At 41.8% G+C, this 21,919-nt stretch overlaps 1 protein-coding gene across 3 annotated transcripts in view; it reads right to left on the reverse strand.

Moving 5' to 3' along the window:
• Positions 1–1,549: 1,549 nt before the first annotated feature.
• The window catches only part of CRADD (CASP2 and RIPK1 domain containing adaptor with death domain), an 82,675-nt gene continuing 62,305 nt past the window's right edge, over positions 1,550–21,919 (reverse strand). For 2 of the 3 annotated variants that reach the window (XM_055808548.1, XM_055808549.1), the window contains one exon: positions 1,550–4,839. In XM_055808548.1, the coding sequence (XP_055664523.1) occupies positions 4,544–4,839 (296 nt within the window). In that variant the 3' untranslated portion in view covers positions 1,550–4,543. The remainder of the gene's footprint in view (positions 4,840–21,919) is intronic. The other variant, XM_055808551.1, reaches the window with a different exon arrangement.

The raw sequence follows: 21,919 nt of genomic DNA on the forward strand, positions 1-21,919 counted from the left end.
GTCCTCCTGCGCCACTATCAGCTCAACTGATCATTCAGCCCTCCCCAACAGCTTCAAAGGGAAATTGCCAGTTCGTCTTTTTTTTCCACAACTAAAACACTAGGTTCAGAAGTGAATTCTTCTAAAACACATACTTCTTCTTTTAATCTGGAAAGATACTTTGAAAGATTATTCTGTTTCTGGCAAATGTTCCTTTTTCTCAGGACATCAGTTAAAAAAACCCACTGTATTCAGGCCAAAAAAAGCCTAAACACTGGATTTATTTTTAGGTCTATTTATCAGGTGATAGAAAGACACCTTGAAAGTCAAAACTCTTTCAACTTGGTGAAATCTGGACAAAGCTTTTGAATATTCATTGTAAATACACAAAGCTTTTAGGAACTGTCTTTTCAGGTCTACTTCTACAATGCTTTGACATTAGTCTATGGCTACAGAGAATACGGAAGCTTATAAACAGATTAGCTCTCAGAGACTGTTTTTATTTCCAGTAAGAAAAAAAATCGGGAGCATGACCAATTTTAGCATCAGATGAGCATGCCTTTGATGTTCTTTGAATATAATACGACCTTGTTTATTTTTCCAGCCATTTGCAAAATGTTTTATTCCATAGATCAATGACTATCGTAATATATGACTCAAGATGGAAATTTCCTCTGCACCATCTGGGAGAAGCAGCTCAAAGATAACTGCATTTTCATTTTACTCAACACTTCAGCCGCTCTTCAGTGCAGCATAAAGTCTCCTTGACATCGTTCTGCCCTGAGGAGATCTCTCCTTTGTGATCATCCATGTCGCTTTACGCAGGTGGGAAGTAGTGCTCTTAGACCTTGCCTATTACCTGTACTTGCAGACTACAAATGGCTTTTATAAAGCCTACTTACCACTCAGGAGAGTTAAACAGGATCTCAAAAACTCCTTTATAGACAAAGGAAGAAAATCAATGACTACTTTTTCCAAGGACTAGAAGTTAAGCCATTCATTCCAGTGGAGGGTCCAGCAGGAGCCACCTTTATGCTTTCCTCTGTTAGGCTTCCTAAACACCATAAAACAAACAAGCAGATAGCAGTAATACCATTTTCACTAGGAAGGCTTTGTCAACATCAGTTAAGAAACCTAAACACATCAGAGAGCAGCTGCTGCTGGCTAGCATTTGCCCCTGAGCCCACACGTTTGCTCGAAGTTTGGAGTGGCCCTGTACCTAGCTGAAAGCGATGAGCAGTTGAAGAGGGACGAGTCCTTGCTGGGGGCCACCAGCCTGCCCCGTGCCTCAGGCCTGGGGGTGCAGGGGGCAGCGAGGACAGGAGACCCTGCGTAAGCTGCCGCGCAAGCCCCCTGTTGCCTCCCAGACTGGTGGTGCAAGGGAGCTGAGGCGAAGGGAGGGATGGGGAAAGGCGCTCACTGAGCTGCCTCGCTCCTGGGCAATGCTCAAGCTGGAGGCTTCGCTACAAGTGAGTTTTAAATACATAACATTTGCTCACAAATTAGCTAGAGAAGAATAAACATTTTAAGACCTTTTGGCTGTCCTAAGAGAGAATGAGAGGCCTTGCTATACATCAGAAGAATTGTTTAATTGCATCCTTGTGCAAAATAAAGCATTACATACAGAGGACAAATACTTTTAAGTGGATGGAAAAATCCACTGGGTTAAAGGAATACTACTGTCAAGTTAAACGTGTCCCTGCATTTGTGTGGTGCAAAAACAAGCTTTAATAAAACTGAAGAGTCTAATAGGAACATTTCCATGAATTTAAAAATAACAGCAATGGAAACAATCTCATAAAATAAGTAAACCTCTCCCTTCAATATATGCAACTCAAGTATTACAGCATTAATTTAGGGCCTGGGAATGTGAAAGTAACTATGAATTAAGTGCTTTGTTCTACCATATGAGAGGCCAGGTTTAAAATTCCTTGTCTAGCTGTGGCTTCTGTAATTTCAGTACCACTGCTGGGATGCACAATTCAGCTGACTTAAAAGACCAATTTAAAGGGAGAAATTAACTGATATGATACCCACCAGGTTTCCACTGGCCCATAGTAGATACACAGAAGGGTACATGACTTGTAAGGAAGGCTTCTTTGGCATGGCACTTCATACTTACTGCAGGCTGTTCTCTTAGCCATTAAAAAGACTCTTAATATTTCAGTTACAGATAACTGACATTGGCCTTACAAATGAAGAACATGAAATGCAAAGTTCACCCAAAGAAGGTGGGGTGAACCGGGGCCCCATGAGTGTACCCATTACACTGCTTTACCACCTGGACTGGTTGCCTTCCTGGAGTACTCTGCTCACACTGGGTTAACTGGGGATGACTCCTTTGGAGATCAGTCTGTGTTAAGGCTTGGTCCGTGCTGGCTCAGAACAAGATGAGGTACTCATATTTATGTCACTGGGAGCCAGCTGCTTCCTCTAAATCGTGTTTTCAGTATTTTCACCTGTTCCCTATCTCCAGCTTTTGTTCCTCCAAACCACTGTCAGAGACACTCATGTGCCCCTTGTCCCTAACATGCAGAATGTGCTCCTGCCCATCTCACTGGCGGAATTGCTTCAGTTTTCGTCACACTCCCTAAGCTGGGCCATGATCATATGGATTTGCCCAATCTCTGTACACCTCTCTAGGATGGTTTTCAACCAAAAAAAATAATAATCTGGCATTAAAGCATCATGAAACAGAAAAGTAAATCCTAAGGCCTAAATTGATTTGCATTGTTTATTTGGGATTTGTTGATACACTTAAACTCTATAAGCAGCCATAATAGGATATGGTTAGTTGAGATCTGAGTGAGGTATAACAGGATCATTGTTTACTGAAGATCAGAACTGCATACAGAAGACTAAAACCAAAATACCACCAGATTGCTTTGGGACCTGCAGGAGCTGATCCTGCAAGGATGCGTTCTCTGCTTTCATGCTTCTGAAAAAAGAGGCAGACAGGATTTCCTTAAAATCTCTTTGTCTTTCCTAATTTCCTGGATGTCTTCCAAAATCTGGGTATAGGAAAAAATATAAATAAATAAATAAATATGGAAAGGCAGTGAAGTTCATTCTTGCCCCAATAAAGACTTCTGACAAGGCTGTTAAGTTGTTAAATTATATAGGGTAGATCCTGGAGGATGAGAATTTACTTGCAATGACTCTGTAGATGAAAAAGTCTACCGCAACTTGCTCACAAATAAACCTGGAAACCCTACATCCAAACATTGTTCCTCACCTACTGTACAGCAAACAGCTCAGGGAGAATTAAAACATATTCTGCCTCTTTCATCAGGGCTCAGAGAGCAGCTGGTCACTTCCTTCACCTTTGGTTACATTCCCTGTAGACCGATCCCCAGCAAAAACCTCAGTGGTTGCTTCCAGCAGGAAAAAAATCTCCTTGACAGGAGGGAAGGAGGAGAAAAGCCCAAGCTTTAGTGTTTTTCTGGACAAAATCCATTTATCGCTGCTGGTACAATTACAGCTGGCAAAGAACTGGGGACAGACGTGTCAAAGCTGCCCCCATTAGGTGCACAAAAGCTGGTAAAAAGCAAATGAGTCTGGTGGATGGCACAAGCTGGAAGGAGAGCGCTGGGGAGTTCATCTTGAGCAGAAAGGACCTGCAAGCTTCACTACCCTGTTGGGCACGTGGTGGTCAGAGAAAGATGCCTATGGATACCTGACCTAAGAGTAAAACTTCTGTGAAACAAGACTGCCTGGATCCAGAGCACAGTACAAAGACCCAGCAGGCACCAGGCTGTCTCCCAGTTTATTAGTGGAGACAAACATGGACAGCTTAGAAGCTGTCTCATTTTTTACGACCCTTCTCACTCTGCCTGCTCCTGCCCATCTCCTGGTCACTTTTCTACTGCATGTCTCTTCCCTCAGAACTCCCCATCTGTGCTATTCTAAAAGATGGCACGTGTACATGGTGCCCATCCACACCCATTAAATAACAACAGCAGAAACTCTCACGGGCACACTTGGTTCCTGTTACTTCCACTTAGGGCCAGTTTCAAAGGCAGATGAAGGTGGCAGCCATCTACCCTAGCAAGAAACCATATGTGCTAAAACTTTTATAAATGTGAAATTAGCCACCTGCAATAACTGTTGTAAAATTGTTAAATTAGTAACAGTGATTATTCTTGTTTCAGGGGTATCAGGGAACGAGCATGGAACAGCAGTAAAAAAGGCTCCTACATAGTCCAGAAAATAGGTTAAAACAAGTGTTGCTCCTGCAATGAAACCAGAAACCTTGCTGCACTCACGGCAGGGCCGCCTGCTTGCAAGGACTTTAAGTGTCACCCTATATCCCCACTGGAATAGTACCAAAGTGAACAGGAAAAAGTGATCCATTTTTTAATGCCTGCTAAAAATTAATCTGGCATGAAAAGAATTACAAGTCACAAGATGCCACAGAAAACTGGAATGTTTAAGCTTAATAAAACCACAGCTCCCAACTGCTTTTTTTTTTTTTTTTCAGTTTGAAGCATCAGATCTTCAACATACATTTCCTCTTTATTTAATTTAACAGAGTACTTGAAAGCTCCCAATCAAAAGCAAGGCTTCACTCAAGCATGTACTGTATCACAGAAGGATCCACTTCTTCTGCCATCAGACCAGCTTGCAAACATTGGATTGTTGCTTTTTTCCCCAAACGCTGTCTCCACAGGACAAATGCAGCTACAACCTGTGACTGCAGGTTGTGAGGGTGATTGACTTTACATCGATAGATGTCAGTATGGGACAAACCCAAGCACAGAACTATATGCTCCCATTCGGGTCCCAGTCTCCTCGCAAGCTTGTTCAGCTGCTGATCTGTGGGTGAAGTCCTCAAAACACATGGTGCAATTTCAGTTATATCTGTAAAAAAAAGAAAAAGAAAATGCATACCCTTGTCACTAGGCAATGCTGCAAATATTAATGTAAGACCTTGACAAAGAAGGGAATAAGCAAAGTTGAGGGTGAAAGAATTAATTAATTAAAGAAACAGAATACATACATAGAAAAAGTAATTTCATAATCAACCAGAAGACTAATTAGACAAAAACTAATGCTCAGTGGACCATACTAGGGCACCTTGAGTACACCACTTTTGGGGGTCAGAAACTCAGATATCAGAATTCTACTCCAAAGCCAAGACTTCTAAAAGTAATTATAGATTTTGGGGTAGTGAACAAGAAAGGTTTTCAAAGAACACGTTTCCAGCAGCCATCGCCCTCTGAAAGTCAATCTGCTTGCACCAGTATGATATAGCGACAAAGGACAAATATGGGACCAATAATACTTTATTACACCTATTCTGTGACTCTATTTATACAATTCAGAAATAACTTTGATTCCTTAGTTACTAGGTATGACTATTTTTTTGCTGAGAGCTGTTCACAGGGAATTCTTCTGTCTCCTCAGATGTTACTTACTCTTTGTGTCCTGTCATATATGGCAAACTCATCTTGAGGAGACCAGCTTTGGGGCGTTTTCTTCTATTTGAATGAACCCATAAGCATGGTTCAGGTGAACCCAAATGAACAGGGCATCAGCACTGTTCCTTGACACAAATTATGCTTATGCCTCACCTCAGCTGTACTAACACTCTTGAAAACAGGCATGTATGTGCTACAGTCCCATTCATCTGGCCCTCCTTGAAGCTATTCTCAGGGGAGTGCAAGGAAGTCCCATGTTCTCTGAGATTTCTGCCCTATGTTCCTTGGTATTGCCCAAGCACCAACATACCCCAGAATGTGCTTTTCATCCCAGAAGATGTTCAGCATTGAACTGGTACCTGAGTCATGGAGGACAGGCTCAATGCAACTACTGAAACAGCTTGCACAGGAAACATTAAGGTAGCTGTAATTATCAGTACTAAAAAACTCTTAGGGAACAATCCAAGTATTTCTTACAAACATAAATGATCTCTCTGTGTATTCCCTATGGTATTCTGATCATTAAAAAAAAAAAAAAAAGCATTCATACAAACAGTGTTAATACAGTGATAATACAGTGTTATTCAGAAGCATGCTGTATGGGATTAATCTCATCTAACTTGGGCTAGCCCCTCCTGAACTAATTATACTAGGATTAATTATTGCTAAGGAGAGAAATAGGTTGTTCTAGATTACAATCCATCTCATTGGGAAGAAGATGTCCAAAATAATCAGATAAATTACTCCTCTAAATGTGCACATTTCTTTCTATTGACTGTAAAAGGAGTGCTGGGTATAAACTCAGATGTTGAAGTTGATGCTGTAAACATCTAGTGCTGGTTAAACAATTCTCTGCCACATACAAATTGCTTTTAAAAGTTGCATTTAGAAAAGCAGCATAAGATATCTATGAAGCATATTTGCTCTTCAGTACCTTTTGTGATCACAAGCTGAAATGAAGGGTCAATGCAGCCTGCAATTGGTTCTCTACTTTTACTGTTGAAGATACTGCATCAAACCAGTGCAAAAATATCCCCAAGAAAATGCTGATTACAGCCTGTTGGTCTGACGCAGCAGACTCCCTACATGAGAGCTGCTTTGCAAAATCTAATTTATAGCTCCAATATCATGCTCACAGTCTCCACTACAGCAGAACAGCAACACTAGAAAGCACCACTCCTTCATTTTATCAAAAGTAATTGTTTTTGCATAGAATACCCAGAGCCTGCAAATGTTTGTACAATTTAAGCCCAATCACACATAAGTACTATACAAAGCTGCTTTGAGTAAAGGGAAAATTGCTTTCTGAAGAGTGTTTAGGTCCCTTTGATCTTTCTGCTTCCAGATTGCCAAAGGAACCCTAGGCAAGTGGCTGGTTTGGGGACAGAGCCCAGGCTCCTGAAGAAGGCTGAGCAATACTGGTGGGGCTGACCTGTGCTGTCACATCAGACGCGATACCTACTCCACAGGTAAGTCAGGACGAGGAAGCGCCTTTCACGAATGCAAATATTTGATAATAACTAAAATTTAAAATAAATATAGCTACACTGTGCTGTCACCAACACTACCTTGCCTTGGCTTATGGTCAGCTACTAAGCATAAGTGCCATAAGCTACCAAGTGCCCAAAGGAGCACTACCTGCCAGCCTGGGCTTTATGCTTTCATGCTGGAATTTTTATACTTCATGTGCACTAGCAAAATGTTTTTATGATACTGAAATGAGATCAAGCAGGGAGGCCTAACAATAATACATGTCAGCTCGTCCATCCAGCCTTTGATATTAGGCAGATTTTTTTACTACAACAAGTATCTTGCCTTCAGCCTGTTATCAGCCCTTTAATAAGAGTAAGAATTAAACCCATCCAGGAAATCTTTTCATCTTATGCTACCATCTGATTCTAATATGGATGTGGAAAATTCTGGGACAGAAGCCAAATGTTAAATTTAATACAAAGGACTGTTATTTTAGTCCCATTTTATTTTCTATGATAGCTCTTTTTCAGTTCTGATACAAAGTCACTGAGGAAAATCTGAAACAAGTATTACATGATGGGCAATATTATTTAGAGGTACAGAGAAATATTTAGCGAGATCTTTTGGTTATGACAAATGCAAAATCACAAAAAGATCTGGATATGTTCTAGGATTAATGTTACTCAATTTAATAAACATAATGCCATTTCAGGTAAAAGGGAAATGAGTTTTCTGTGCTTAGCACCCAAGCTGCTTTGAACACATTGCAAAAATATTAAAGATGCCTTTTTTTAGTTATGTTTACTACGTACCCTCACTTATAATCTCCATTTGTCAGGAACTGCCTGAGGGAGGTAATGAGATTAGAGCAAAAGTTTCAATTATGCAGAACCTGCAGTTGCCTTTGAAAGGTATGTCTAAGATACTGAGACCTCAATTCTGCAAAAAATGTAAGGCTCTTCTTGTTTTAGGTGGATCCAGTGTGGAGACATGTGTACGTGTTTACGTTAGGTATATGCTTCAGCTTAGCAAAATGAGGACTGCGCTGTTAGAAATGGGGTTTGGGGCACCAGCAGAGGCTGTTGAGGGTTTCCCTGGAGAAGGCAGTTTGCGCTGCTGTCACCTCCAGCAGGCACACCAAGTGAAACATCAAGTCCAGCTGTGGGCACAGTCTACGCCACAAAGTGCCAGAGCTGCATGCTGCAGAGATTTAGAGGCTGAAGTCTCAGTACTCATGCTGAAGCCACCAAGTCCTTGAGGTATGGGGAGCTGACATGTGCTGGAGAGCGAGCCAGCCTAGTGCTCAGCTGCTCTCCTGGGACTGCCAGCCAGCTCACTGGCATGGTGCTTGGGACCATGCAAATTCCCCTTTTCCGAGCTGGAGGTGGGCAGGACACTCTCCACCCTGGTTTTGGAGCTGAAACCGACTCACAGAAAGACCCACAACTCCTATTCAAAGTTGCAGCACGAGGGAATGTGCTTCTTCCTGGTCAAGAAAGCTCATCCACCCTAAGCTGTTATCCTACTTGTCCTAATTAAAAAACAGGAGATGCTGACAACCTCTGGCCTGTGTGTACATCTGTGCCTCCAGACCACTGCACAGACCAGGAGATACAAAGGTGCTGGTGAGTGTGGACGGGAAACAGAACTGGATACTAATAGACAGTATCACAGATACGTACCAGAAAAAAACAGAGTAACCCAGATACCAAAGCTATATATGGGGCAAAGGCAGCCAGTTGCCACTTTTGCATTTCTTTTTCTTCAGGGCCTCTCCAGCTTTAAGTAGGAGACTTCAAAAAGATATTGCAACAATCAGGGGGATGGAAAATAAACTCGCCCCAGCTCTGTTCCACTTGATACAAGTGGGAGGATGCAAGATAAAGTGCAATGACAATGGGCTTTGAATCACTCAAAGGTATTTTTTTGCTTTTGCTTTCTCATCACCATCCCTAGGTGATGAAAAAAGCTGAGATCATCTTTAGGCTGTCTTGCACCATGGGAAGTCTTTATCAGCATCGAGGAACTGACCTCCCACTCTCCACGCTGCTGGAACCCAGTGGGGAGCAAGCGAGCTTGGTCCAACACAGGACACAGCAGCAAAAACTGCTGAGTCATTTTTGGATGATCTGCAAAGTATCCAGCTGATCCCCCAGAACTGCTGGCAGCCCAGAGTGCCTCATGGGTTTGTCTAAAGGACCCTTCTGCATGTAAGTGTGACTCCTCTGTGCACGACCAAAAGCGTCTGTTGGAAGTTTCAGGGAGACTTCACCCTTATGCAGTCAATACATTTTTACATGATGCAACACAAAAACAGCTTTTTGGCTTTTGCTCTTTGCTGTGTAAAAGGGACTTTGATGTAAATGATGAACCTGAATCCAAGGTGCTGAAAGAGTCTCAATCAGCTGCTACCTAATCCAGCAAGGGCAACTCCACAGGTAGTTCAGGAGACCAGTGGAGAGCCAGGGATACAACGACCCACCTCTTACCCAGTAACTAGCTAACAAATCTGTCCCTTGGGAAAGGATGTTCTGGGGACTGGTCTCTGCTTCCAGCGCTGACTCTGTATTTCATCCAATTAAATGACCATGTACATACTCATTGGATAAGAAGGCATAAGCAGCCCTGGCAGAGGAGACAGGAATTCAGGTCCCTCTGAGCTGCACAACCTAATGTTGAGGTACACAGTCATGGTCCTCTTTCATGTCCTTTCTCCTGATAAATCATTCCAGCAAAAAATAAAAAGATTTCCCCGGGAAGGGTCAAGAATGCTTCCCACTCTCTAGAATGGGGCCTGTTGGAGAGAAAACTCCTGGGAATCAAGGGTATGTTGAAACAGAACAAAATTGCATGCAAGAGCCCTTGGCAGGAGCAATGCTAGGCAAATGCTCTGATTTTTACACAATCACACCAGAAACAGCTAGGTGATTCTGGGCTTCAGGCACTGCTTAATTGGAATGGGACTGCAAAAAGGACTAACTGCTTAGGCATGCATCTGGCCTCAGCATCTCCTACTGCTAGGTGTACAGAGTCCTTCAGTGATCTCTACTCAAGTCACTAACTGTTGTTCACTTGACCCTCTTACCAGATCCTGCTCATAATTTCTGAAGAGTTCAAAGCAAGCATTTCAGAGTCCTCTTTAATCGTCTTTCCTGGCATCTGGAGTACAGTTCTTCCCTGAGAAGTGCTAAAATTAGATTAAGCAGGTCCACAAGCTGCAAACTAATGAAGCCTTGTTTCCCCCAGGTGTCAGTCCTACAGCTGACTTGTGCTTCAGGACTTCTCCAGCTGCTTACCAATTCTCAAGACATTCATGACATTGCTTCTGTCCACAACAGCAACCTAGGCAGGCTTCTTGAAGTTGGCCAACAGGTTCAGAAGCTACTAGGGGTACATGCAGACACGCGACAGCTCGCAATAGAGGAACACACAGCTGTGGTTACTATAGGAAACTATGCTAAAAGGGACTTCAAAGCTCCGGAGAGCCATCATGGCTAACACGCCAGCAGCCAGTGACATTTGGGGCGCTTCAGCTAAAGGGAAACATGCAAAGAATCTTGTGCCAGGCTCTGCTTTCCTCCAGCCCCCTCAGAGTGCAGTGCACTTATTCAACCAGCCTGAGCCACAGACCCAGCAGTGGCTACTGAATGGGCATGGCCATGGTTGCCAAGACTGTGCGCTGTGTGTTTTGGCAGCTGTGTATATGTTCCAGAAATTATTTAATGACTGAATGTCACAATAGCAAACAACTTGCACATAACCAGGTATATTTGCTTTAAAGTGAAATCCCCTTGGCCTGAGCACAACAGTAAAAGTGGGTCATGAAGCAGAACAACACTTGGCGGATCAGGTTGGGACAGGCTTTCAAGAGCAATGAGGTGGGGTTGCAGAACCTGAATTGGAAGGTATGTAACACTACCACAAAGGGAGATGTCGAAGACTTCTGAGAGCTGTAGCCCCCCTTAAGCCGCTGGAGATAATGGATGAAAGGGAAAGCAAAGAGTAAGCATTCTGAGGGATCCCAGTGGGTGCTGTAGATCACTGAAGTCGAAGACCAGACCATGGTGGAGGTCCTGGTGAGAAGGGTGGAATAAACAGAAGGTTCTGGGTAACTGCAGGGGCTGGGCGGGCTTGGCTTGATATGTTAGAAAAGGGGCTGAGATGGGAGGTGACAGTGGGCCTCCACTTGCATGGCTGTTCTTCTGCTTCCTTGTTCAGCTGTTCTCTCCCAACCCTATCCTAACAGGTGGTACTGCAGGCAAATGCCTGCCCTCTTCCTACAGCAAATCCGAACTCATAAGCTCCAAGCCAGCCTGCAGCAATGAATGACTAGAGTGCCAGATGGGAAAGTATCACGCTGGATATATGACAATTGGCAGGCCTGTATGGAGAACGCAGCGCTTCCTCCCTCCTGTGCAAGTTAAAAATGATCATGAAGCATTATAAGGTTATTTTGTTGCTGTGAACTTTAGAAGGGTCTGATTCAGGACCTGTTCAATCACAAGCAACAAGCTCAAATTGCTGATCATTAAAAAAGTAGAACAGGCTACCCAGAAACTGACCCCTGCTACATAATTTGGGCGTTGTTCTTATTGTCACTGTCATTGTTGCTAATTAATGCAAACTGGACTGATTCAAAGGCTGGGAAGGGAACATTATAGTGTTTTGCAACAGCTTCAAATAATTGTGCTCCAGAGAACATGGAAAAATACTCCTCGTCTCTATTACCATATACACATCTGCTCTATATATCTTGAAACAACACAGATCATGCAGCCCATTTAAAGTCTGTTCAAAACCACCAGGTCTGCCTCCTGGTGTCAGGTGGTTCCAAAAAGTGTTTTACCAAGAAGCGAGAAAAACTGAACTGTAAATCCTTTACTATTTGAAGACAGATAGCTGACCCCATTATAGATATCTTCCCATATATAAAGTTAATACACTCAGATTAAAATAACTTATAGAAGATTGAAATAATTTGGAGAAGATGTATAGCTTTCTCCTGCTTTTAGCACAGGCATAGCTGTTTCTCTGTTTTTCCTGCCAAACATGAGTGGTGAGTTACATGGGTAGCTGCAAGATACAAGACTGCGGTAGCTGTTCCACTTAGCTGCGCTGGTTGCCTCCTCTGGCGGCTTCTGCTCACTATCAGAGAGATGCCCACCTCCTTCACCCCATCTGAGACTCTCAGAGGACTCCATCTAACGATGACTGCCAAGCATGCACTGATCTCTGTTCTCTGCTTGGGAACTCCCGCTTCTGCGCCCCATAGAGCTGACTCAGCACAGGGAAATCCTGCACCTTTGCAGGATCAACAGGCCCACTTACCTTCCTAAGAAGAAACACTATCTTATCTAGCGCAATAAAAATCAAATCTTGCTCAGTTAAATACCCAGACTAAACTATAGAGTGGAATCTGTACCAAAAGAAAAACACTTAAACCAAAGGTTTAGAAAGCAGCGCATTTTTTTCATCTGACCATGTTACAGTGAAACAAACTTGATAGAGAATTTTATGTTCAGCCGAGTATATGCCACAGTTATGCTTCACAAATGCAGGACTGTAAAGTTTCTGTAGCTTAAAAACTTCTGATATGATGAATGCAAACAGTCATTAACAGACAGAAAGTGCAATAATAAAACAAACCTCTGTTAATTATTGATCATAAAACACTTGTAAGCATACTTCTATCACAGTAATTTACATTTCCATATCTTGTAATTACATTATGAAAGGCACTAATCAAAATGAAAGCAAATATGAAATAAATTTTTCAGACAGGCTGCATTCTTCCATATCATGCTGGGTTTTATGACTTGCAGTAAAAGATAGGAAGTTCTCTGTCTTATTTTAAATAAATTGGAATCTAATACTATGACAGCCAACGTGCAGAATCAGTTGTGGCCATGATCCCGTGACAATCAAATCTATGGCAATTTTAAACAGTCTCCCTCAAGTGAAGCAGAATCTACCCACGGTACCAAATTCAGCTCCTTACTGCCAAAAGCTTGCTGGGACCCTGCGTTACTGCTGTAATTAAAAAGTACATATATCCTCATTTGTTGCCAGTCTCTTCTTCTTTGTGAGCTCTAAAGCATCACGCTTTGTGACAATAAATACATTTTGGGTATTAGGGTGGGAAAAAAAGACAGCATAAAATTTTGTAAATCTACACGCAATTCAAGAACACAGATGTTTCTATTTTGGCTCAATACCAACAGCTAATTTGTATATTCTTTTTCACTTGCTAATGACTGCCTAGTAGCTGCAGATGTGGCAGCACACTGCTAAAACCTGAAACATAAACATTCAGATTTCATGACAAAAGTTTTCAGTTGTATTCCCACTATTCACCTCCAGTAGCTATGCAGTTTTCCCAAACATTTTTTTAATCTGTTTCAGAGGTTATGTACCTCCACCGATTTCTGCTATACTGATGGCCTTCAGTATTAATCCAATTAAACAGATTGACAGAAGTCCCTAAATAAATTCATGCTGTCTTAAGTTTTCATCATTTTTAAGTCATAGGGAGCTATCCCCGGAGTTGAAAGAGATTGGGTTTTCACTTCTTCGTCTGCTTTTTATTGGGCAGTGCAGGGAGGAAATTTCAGCAATAGTGTAGATGTTACTCTGTTTCCCATGTAAAACATTAATTATAATCCCACATAGTATATCTCTATTGTTGCATACCATGAAATCAAATAATGAATTTCATAAATCAAATGGCAACTGCATATGCATGCAAGGGAAAGAATACCTATGCAAAGAAACCACAAACACAACATACTATATCTGCTCTCTTTTCAAGCAGGATTACCCTACATTACAGACAAGATCAGACTTAATTATTCTGTGTTTTTATACTTTTTTTATTCTTAGCAGCACTTGATGTTGCTGTAGACACTGAAGTGGAAAAAAAATTTGCTTGGTATTTCCTATGAATTTCTATATTGTGATATGTAAATAAGCTACATTCATTAGCACTGAAGCCATAGCTAATAATGCTATCCTTGCAGTGATACCTTCAGTATAAATGTATGAACAAGTTCAGCATGCAGCATTACACTAAAAAAAAAAAACAACCAAAAAAAAAAACTACTCGGGAGGTTCTGAGGAACAGCTGAGTTTTTAGGAATTACTTGGAGGAGCTGCCTCAATACAGATACCAAACATTTAGACCTTGGCCAAAGATTTTTTTTCCAAATGAACAAATAGGACTTGAAAAGTTATATGGAAAGAAGATACATGATCAGTTTTTGAAAGCCAGGTGCAACTAGTTGTTAGACATACAAAGCTACCTGATAGCCTGCGAAAGCAGAGATGAGAGTCTCTGTTTTACGTGCTGGCAGTCACACCAGGAGTCAACTCTAGAAATAATGCTGAAAAAAACAAATTCTGAAGTATACCAATGGATTTCTATATACTTTTGAATGCTCTGCAGTTCTTAGTGAATTCAACAGTGTGTGATAACACTCATAATAACCACTAATTATTGGTCTGAGGCACACAAAGCCATCATTTCCCTCAGTCAAATTTCTTCTCCACGCTATCAGAAATAATAATTAACCACCAGCGCATGGTTGTATGAAGTCACGACGATCAAAAGTACATTCATTTTTGCAGTAGACCTCTCATGGTTTCATAGGGGGCAAATGTCACCGGAGTGGGCAGGGCAGCTCTGACAGAGTAACTCACTTAAAGTGCAAAACAAAGACAAATGGAGCAATTAATGATTGTTTTGTCAGCTAGGTGACAAACTCATCACATAACTTTTGTCAGGGGATTGGAAGTTAACATCTTTTGACAGATACTACTTGGATGCTTATTTCAAATAGCCTGAGCTGCCTTTCAAGGAACTGAGGCAAGTGTTATTCCTGCTGTTTCTTTGCGTGCAAGAATCACAGCAGACTCTGGGTTTTTTATTTGCAAAGTGCAATAACTGAGTAAATTTTTTACTAGCAACTTTCCTACCAAGAAATCTTTCTAAAGGCTGCAGCACTTCAACAACAAAATTGTGCGCTTGGACTTTACTATTAACATTCCTTTCATGCAACAACAAAAATCACATTGCCAGTATGAAGGACTGTTTTCTTATGTAACACAACTAATCGTACATGTCTCCCTTACAGGACTTAAACCAAGTATGAAAACAAGCCATTATATTTAGCCTTGATAAAACTGTTCATTCCTCCTAGAGATTTTTTTTTTTCTTCAATTTCGCTCCTCCTTTTGCTTTAGCTCGAGTAGTTAGAAATATCAGAACCGAAGATCTGTGCAACAGATGGAGCTCGGTTAAGAAGAATGCCTTTGGCTGGTGAAGATCTTTGCCTGGCAGGTGTCAAACCAAGATTAATTTTGCACATACTATGCTTTACTGAGCTTCAGATTTTAGCGAAGTGAGACTACATTCCTTCCTGACCACAAACATATATTAATAGAACAAGCCAGGCAAAGCAAGCTAAAACAGTACTATCATTATGCCAAATCCTCCACTGCTTGGCATTTTATTTATTCATTTACACCCATGCAAGCAAGTAAATAAAATGCAACAGGTTTGTTTTGCGTCTCATTACCGACATTTTGCACAGGTGTAAAAGACTTCACAGAATGCCATAAGCAACATGGACTTAGACCCTTCTGTTCTGGTTTGTTTTTTTCCTCCTTGTGTCAGTGCCTTAAAGACTTATGAACTTTAGTAGACTCTTTGACATTTCAAAATCCACAGGAAAAGACAGGTACTGGTACTAAAATACACTGCTCAGCTACATTTGGTTTCTACGCCTGGCTTGCCAAGCGCAATTCAACAGCCTGAGTCAGAAGGCAGAGCTTTCCACAGGCGTAGGGAAGGAGAGCTTCAGGTGGTGTCATTTGCTTCTCTCCTTTTCCAGACTTGTGGGAGGCTGAGCATCGCAAACAGCCCTCTCAAGTGCTAAGTCACTTGAAGACCTGAAAGAAACTGGTTTGGAATATTACGGCTGGTTTGACAGATCAGTACTGTCCGAAAGTAACTTCAGCTGACCAGTAAGGCAGTCAGTCATTTTAGAAGGTCACAGTCATAGGACTTTTAATTATCTGTAAAGCAAATGTGAGATTGTATTTGTGTGTGGTATACATATATATACACATGCATATATTTTCAAAATCTTAATTAAAAAATATGAAAGTCTTAAGTATCTGCAAGTCAAATTCATCCCCTTTTTTATTTCATTTCCACAAATTCAGATTAGGGAACTGTCACAACGCTCTGTGAGAAAAAGGATGAAAATGGGAGCGTGGGTGAAGTCACTTCATAAACAGAGGTACTAATTCACAGGGCACTTTATACTACCACGGGTTTGATGAGTAGTCCTTTCCCCTCTCAGTCAGCACTGACCTAACATCCCTTGCGATGCGCTCACTGGCGTGGCTTGTGGCTGCCCTGTGACACGGCTTGTACCGTGTGACACCACACACTGACCAGCTGCAGTCATCAGAGATCCCAAGACACTACTGAAAATAATGAGGTGACTCACAGTCACAGCCGTGCACCCGAAGGCTGCAAACCCAATTATTCTGTTACTCACTCAGAGATAGTGTTTTGCCAAAGCAACTGAAGTAAGTTCAAAATCAAACATTTGTATTACTTACGGTATCTGTAGAAGATTTATGCTAGTATTGGTGGGACAATTCATATGAAAAACCTAAACATTTGAAAAAATCTTTTCCTTAAGACATTAATTTTCCTGTCTCATGCATATAGAACAATGTTTTCCCTCATGGTTTTGCAGTCTACTAGCTGCCAGATTTTGATCCAGAACTGAAATTTCAGTCATTTTGGCTTTTGTACATAGCAAATCAGAAATGCAAATGTTTTAACATCAGAAATTAAAAGACTGGAAGATCACACAGACTATGAAAGATTTGTTTTACTTGGTTTGGGATTTTTACACAGCTATACCTAATCTAAGAAACACTGAAACAAAACCAAAAGGCAAAACAAAAAACTAGACAAATTGTTCCATCCCAGAGATGCAGGAATACAAATGATTCTTGTGTCCCTGGGGGAGCCAAAACTGAAATCCTGCTATGAACAAGAGAGAAGGGCTGTTATTTCCTCAACAACTGTTCCTGACATCGTAGCTACCTCCTAGAGGTAACAATGGAAAAGCAATCTTAAAAAAGGGTATTTTTTTTTTCTTAAGGAAACATTTTCTTAGTCCTACAAACTCAGAAACAAAGAGATCAGTGGGGTTTTTTTGTAATGCTGAATATTTCAGTGCCAGAACCGTAAACATCCACATCATTCTCTTCCTCCCTTCTTCAGATGTTAACTGCTATGCATTGGTTGACTTTATTAAAGAAATCAAACACACCCTGCAATGACCCTTCTAACTGATTTTGGAGACAGGGCTAAGTATTTTCAGCTTCATGTTCAACATGTTACCTAATTTTGTGTGTGTGCTCCTCAGAGAAGCGCTGAACAATCTGGTGATGAGAGGTTAACACATTCTGCAAAAGTGGCCTCAAATTTCCATTTGCAGAAATGTGCCACACCACATCAGCATATGCAAACCTAACTTTGCTGTGTGCAGACCACACAAACAGTGCCCAGCTACCTCACCTGACCTTCCACTTGCACTTCAGTGTGTGTAAATATGCTAATGACAGGCACAGAGGGTTCATGAGCAAGTTTACAAGTTCAAGTGCAGAAGACAGAAGAAAAGTTGGCTGCAATGCTTTGGTTTTCCCTGATTTTGGGAGATCCCAGCTTTCTAAGACTGTTATACAGCCTAGGAGTTGTGTGCTAAAGCCACAAGACTGAGCTATTTAAATATCTTTATTCAGTTCTGTAGATTGAAAGTGAGGGCTTCTTGTCTACACAAAAGAGGTTGACAAGAACATGAGGGTAATGCTATGACTTAGGCTTTTGAAGGCATTCTTTACTAGACATTATTCAGTGACATTTATACTGTATTTGAATCATTTGAGAACTTTAGGTACCACATGAAAACTCCTTGCTCGAGGCATCTTGGAATTTAAAGATCTATGAAGGTTTTTACTTCCAACATTGCCAAGTGAATGGGCACAGTTAAGCTGAAAAGTATGAAGAGCCTCGATGTTTTCAGAAAGCTCTGTGCAGTCAGATTGTGAGACTTGAGAAAAGGATCCCTGGATCACCAGAAGCTACTAGTTCTTTTCAAACAACCCAGATCCAAAGCATTTGACAAAGAGACTCAACAGACCCCTTCTGTACACAAAGCAAGGAAAGTATAAGCAATTTTTAATACTGTTCTTTGTGTCATGCAATTATTTCCACATGCAAGTAGAGAAACTTGGTCAACCAAAGACGCCTGTGTCTGTAAGCATGGCAGGAGCACAACGTTTACAGGGAACAGAAGTATGTTTGGAACAGCTGAACATAAGCTTAATGAAGTAATTCCAAACAACATATAAAGTTGTCTCAGATACACAACTGTAAAAAATTTGTAGTTCTGTAAACCCATGGATTGCTATTTTGAAGACAGTTTCATTAAGAAACACAGCTTGAGAATATCTATGAAATAAAATCAGAGCTACATGCAGGGACAGCAGGAGGCAGCTGAAGCAATCTGCAGCACAGCTCTGGTGCTCATCCATCTCTGACCCTGAGAAAAAATATAATTACTGCATGAATACCCATATTACATCAAAAGAGAACGCCTAGGAAAAGACAAAACACTAGAAAGAGGTGGTGAGAACTGCTCAGGTTTTATGCAACAGTTTGCTCTCTGTGTCCCAATGCGATATACTTTATTAGACTAACAACACAGCTGTGGCTTTGATTTTGAAGTCCACATTTTTCTATGGGAATCATTAAATATGACACACTTGTCCTGTTCAACAGAAAAACAAATCTGACTCTACGTTTTATTCTTCTGAAGCCTTAACTTAATTGTGCAACATTTGCTTTAGAAACATTTGAAGATGTTTTAGATATTACCTCATTTGTACACCATCCCAAGCTTTCCAGGAACTCTGAACCAACAGCCTCCTAGCCCTTCTTACATCTGAACTACTGTATTTTGTGGCTTCCACACTGCACTGTCTGGAAACTCCCTGTGAGACTGGCCTTCTGTTAAATACAAACACAGGAGGAGAGACACTGCACTGGAGAGTTTGCAATTGCAGGTGTGGGTTGTGAAAAAGGCTTTGCATTCATTATGTACACAGAGACTGCCATGCTTACGTTCAAATGACTCCAAAGAGCTGGGCCTACACAGGTAAAAAAGGAAAAGCACCACAGAAGCCAACAGCCCAGCAGCTCGTCCATGCTGGACTCATGACCACTGCTTTGAAAGGTGCCATCTTCAGATGCCAATGGAGCCCTGCCATGCCTCTGCAGCTTTAATCAGAGAACCTAACTGACCATATCCCAGAAATGTAAATAATAAATTGTCCCAAATAATCTCAAGTATGGTATTGAACATACTGGAATTTGGAAATCCAGAGGTACTGATAACCAAAGGGGCCAGTAGCCATTTGAGATACAAAGGCTAAAATATTATGCAGATACATATGCACATATGAGCTTGGGATGAGGCTGGAGCTCTGATCTCACAGCTCTATACAGAGCAGATCCTCCTAAAGCTTTTGAGGAGCTAGAAAAGCCCTGCATAGAGGAGCTCCCCTGCATTCAAGATAGAGGTAGTTAAGATTTGCCCTGTTCTGTTTTCAGTCATCCAGTGACCACAGGTAGTTCATGAAGGTATCTAAAAATATCTCCTATCTGTGCTCATTGCGCATGCAGGTGCTGTCATGACAGTTTCTCAAAAATTCATGAAAAGCTACACCAAGAGCAGAGCTGATCCACTGTCAGTGCTTACCAAAGCATCCTCCAGTGTCTGCACCTCAGCTCTATTCTGCCAGTTTCTTCAGGCGGAATTTAAGGCATTGGGTTTAATCTGGAAAAAAACACCTGTGAGTCAAATTCTGATGTCTGCATTTACACAGTGATAGATTTTCCCAGAAAGTTCAAAGCGTGGACTACTTCTGGTTTCCCACTGTTAGCACTGACTTAGCCTATTGTCACTGTCTGCTATCTCCTCCACCTCTCTTCCCTGCCTTGTGCTGCAGCTGCTGGAGGACCCTGGAGCTGGGGCAGGGTGCTACCACCATGTGCCTCCATCACAGAAAGGCAGTTAGTCTGTCTCCTAACCCATGTCAGGCAGGGACGCAGCTCTCCCACCGGATGGGTAGACTGCTGTGTCAAAGGTATGTTGCAAGTTTTTCCATAGCAAAAATCCCTTCCTACTTTTAAATAATGAATTTGGTTTTTTCCTTTTTTCTTCCTTCTCCAGCCTTTTCCCTCATTCCACACCCACTTTTTCAAGCAGGAAGGAGAGTGACAGGGAGAATAATGATTTCCTCAGCTTCTGTTGGAAAAAAAACCACAAAAATTTTCCACCAAGACAGATTTTTTTGGGGCTTTTTTTCTTCAGCGAGGTTCAGAAGCCATTTTTTAATTTAAAATTTCCTAAATCAGTGTCCACTTAATACTGACATTTGATGTGGAAGGTAGCAGACAGCTGGTACCTCTGTTTCATTTAGCACAGAACCCAGCCTCAAGTGTGGCAAGATGTCACCTTGGAGTCTTCTCTTGAACTGTATCTTTGCAAACTGTTTTTCATAGTTTCAGCTGTATAAATCAAATCCCGTAGCCCAGTGTGGATGCACAGCTTGTGATGCTTTCCTTCTGCCAGTTGGCTTTGCACACCCCCGGTGTTAATCCCCACTGCCTGCTCATGTTTGGGAAGGAGGGAGGAAAGCACTGGTGAGCAAGGAAAGGACCGGAGTGGCCAAAAGCCGGGGCAGCCTTCCCATGTACAGAGGGAGCGGGCAGAGACTGGAGTAGCCAATAAAGGAGAAGAAATAGGCACAGAGGCTATTGATTTTCCAATGGTGTTGATGGGCTGGGGTCTGAGCAGGTTTGGGACCCTACAGTCACTCATGGGAATGATGTGCATGTATACATTGCACACTGTCTCCGTTTCTGCTCAGGCATCAGCGTTGTTAAAGGTGTGCTTTGTCTGAGCAGATGGCAAAGCATGATGGCTGCTGGGTTAAGATTTTGCTGCCAAACCAGCCCCTGGCTGTTTTCAAAAATAAAGACTGTTGGCGCTTTTTACCAATGCAAAAATAGTCATCTCTCCAATTCCTTCCTTCAAACTATTATTTTAAGTATTACAGGAGCACATATCTAGCCAGACTATATAATTAACATTACACAATTTTTAATTAACTGCCTACAACAATCTTCCTGCTTTAACTGGTGGTGGTGGTGGAGGGTGGTGGTTTTTTTGAGGCTACTAGGAAAATCTGAATTCCCAACTAGAAATTCACATGGTTCAGAGCAGAGCCTGCACCACTAGGTGCAGAATGCAACCCATTGCTCTGGCTATTCTAGTTCTCCCATGAAAAAAAAAAAAAAGCTTGTGACACAGGAATGAGTCTAAACCTTATCTGCAATAGGAAGTACATAAGGCAGGACTGTACCAGAAAAGACAGTGACAGAAACACATACTTATTTATTTTATTCCTTCAGCAGCTTTCATTTATTTATTTATTTATGGCCAGGAAACTCCTGTAAGGCTTGGCTGTTAACCAACCAGACCCTTTCCAGCAGAGTCTCCAGGGGTGTGCTGTGACCACAAGGCAGCACAGCTTCCTCTGTGTATTCCCCCTTCCAACAGTGTGGCAGGGCTCACCAGCACAGCAAGATGTAACTCAATGCTGCCCTGACCCAGCAGCAGGGTGTTGGCCTCCTAAAACTCAACAACTATCTACAAAACACGATATAAGTGAAAGTCCAGTAACCATCGTTGGCACAAGTAAGTTCCACGCAAACCAACACAAATAACAGCTCTTAGAAACATGATGAGTTCTGGGGACAACCAACCATCACCCTCTTTCCTCTATGACTCTGAGTCTGCTTGCACCTGGAAATAGGAGTAGAAGAAACATCCCAACTGCACACACACACGCAACTTCTCAGCAGACCACCAGCAACTGTTAATCCAGCTGGTGCAGCT

Source organism: Falco peregrinus, chromosome 6, assembly GCF_023634155.1.
Source record: "Falco peregrinus isolate bFalPer1 chromosome 6, bFalPer1.pri, whole genome shotgun sequence".
NCBI lineage: Eukaryota > Metazoa > Chordata > Aves > Falconiformes > Falconidae > Falco > Falco peregrinus.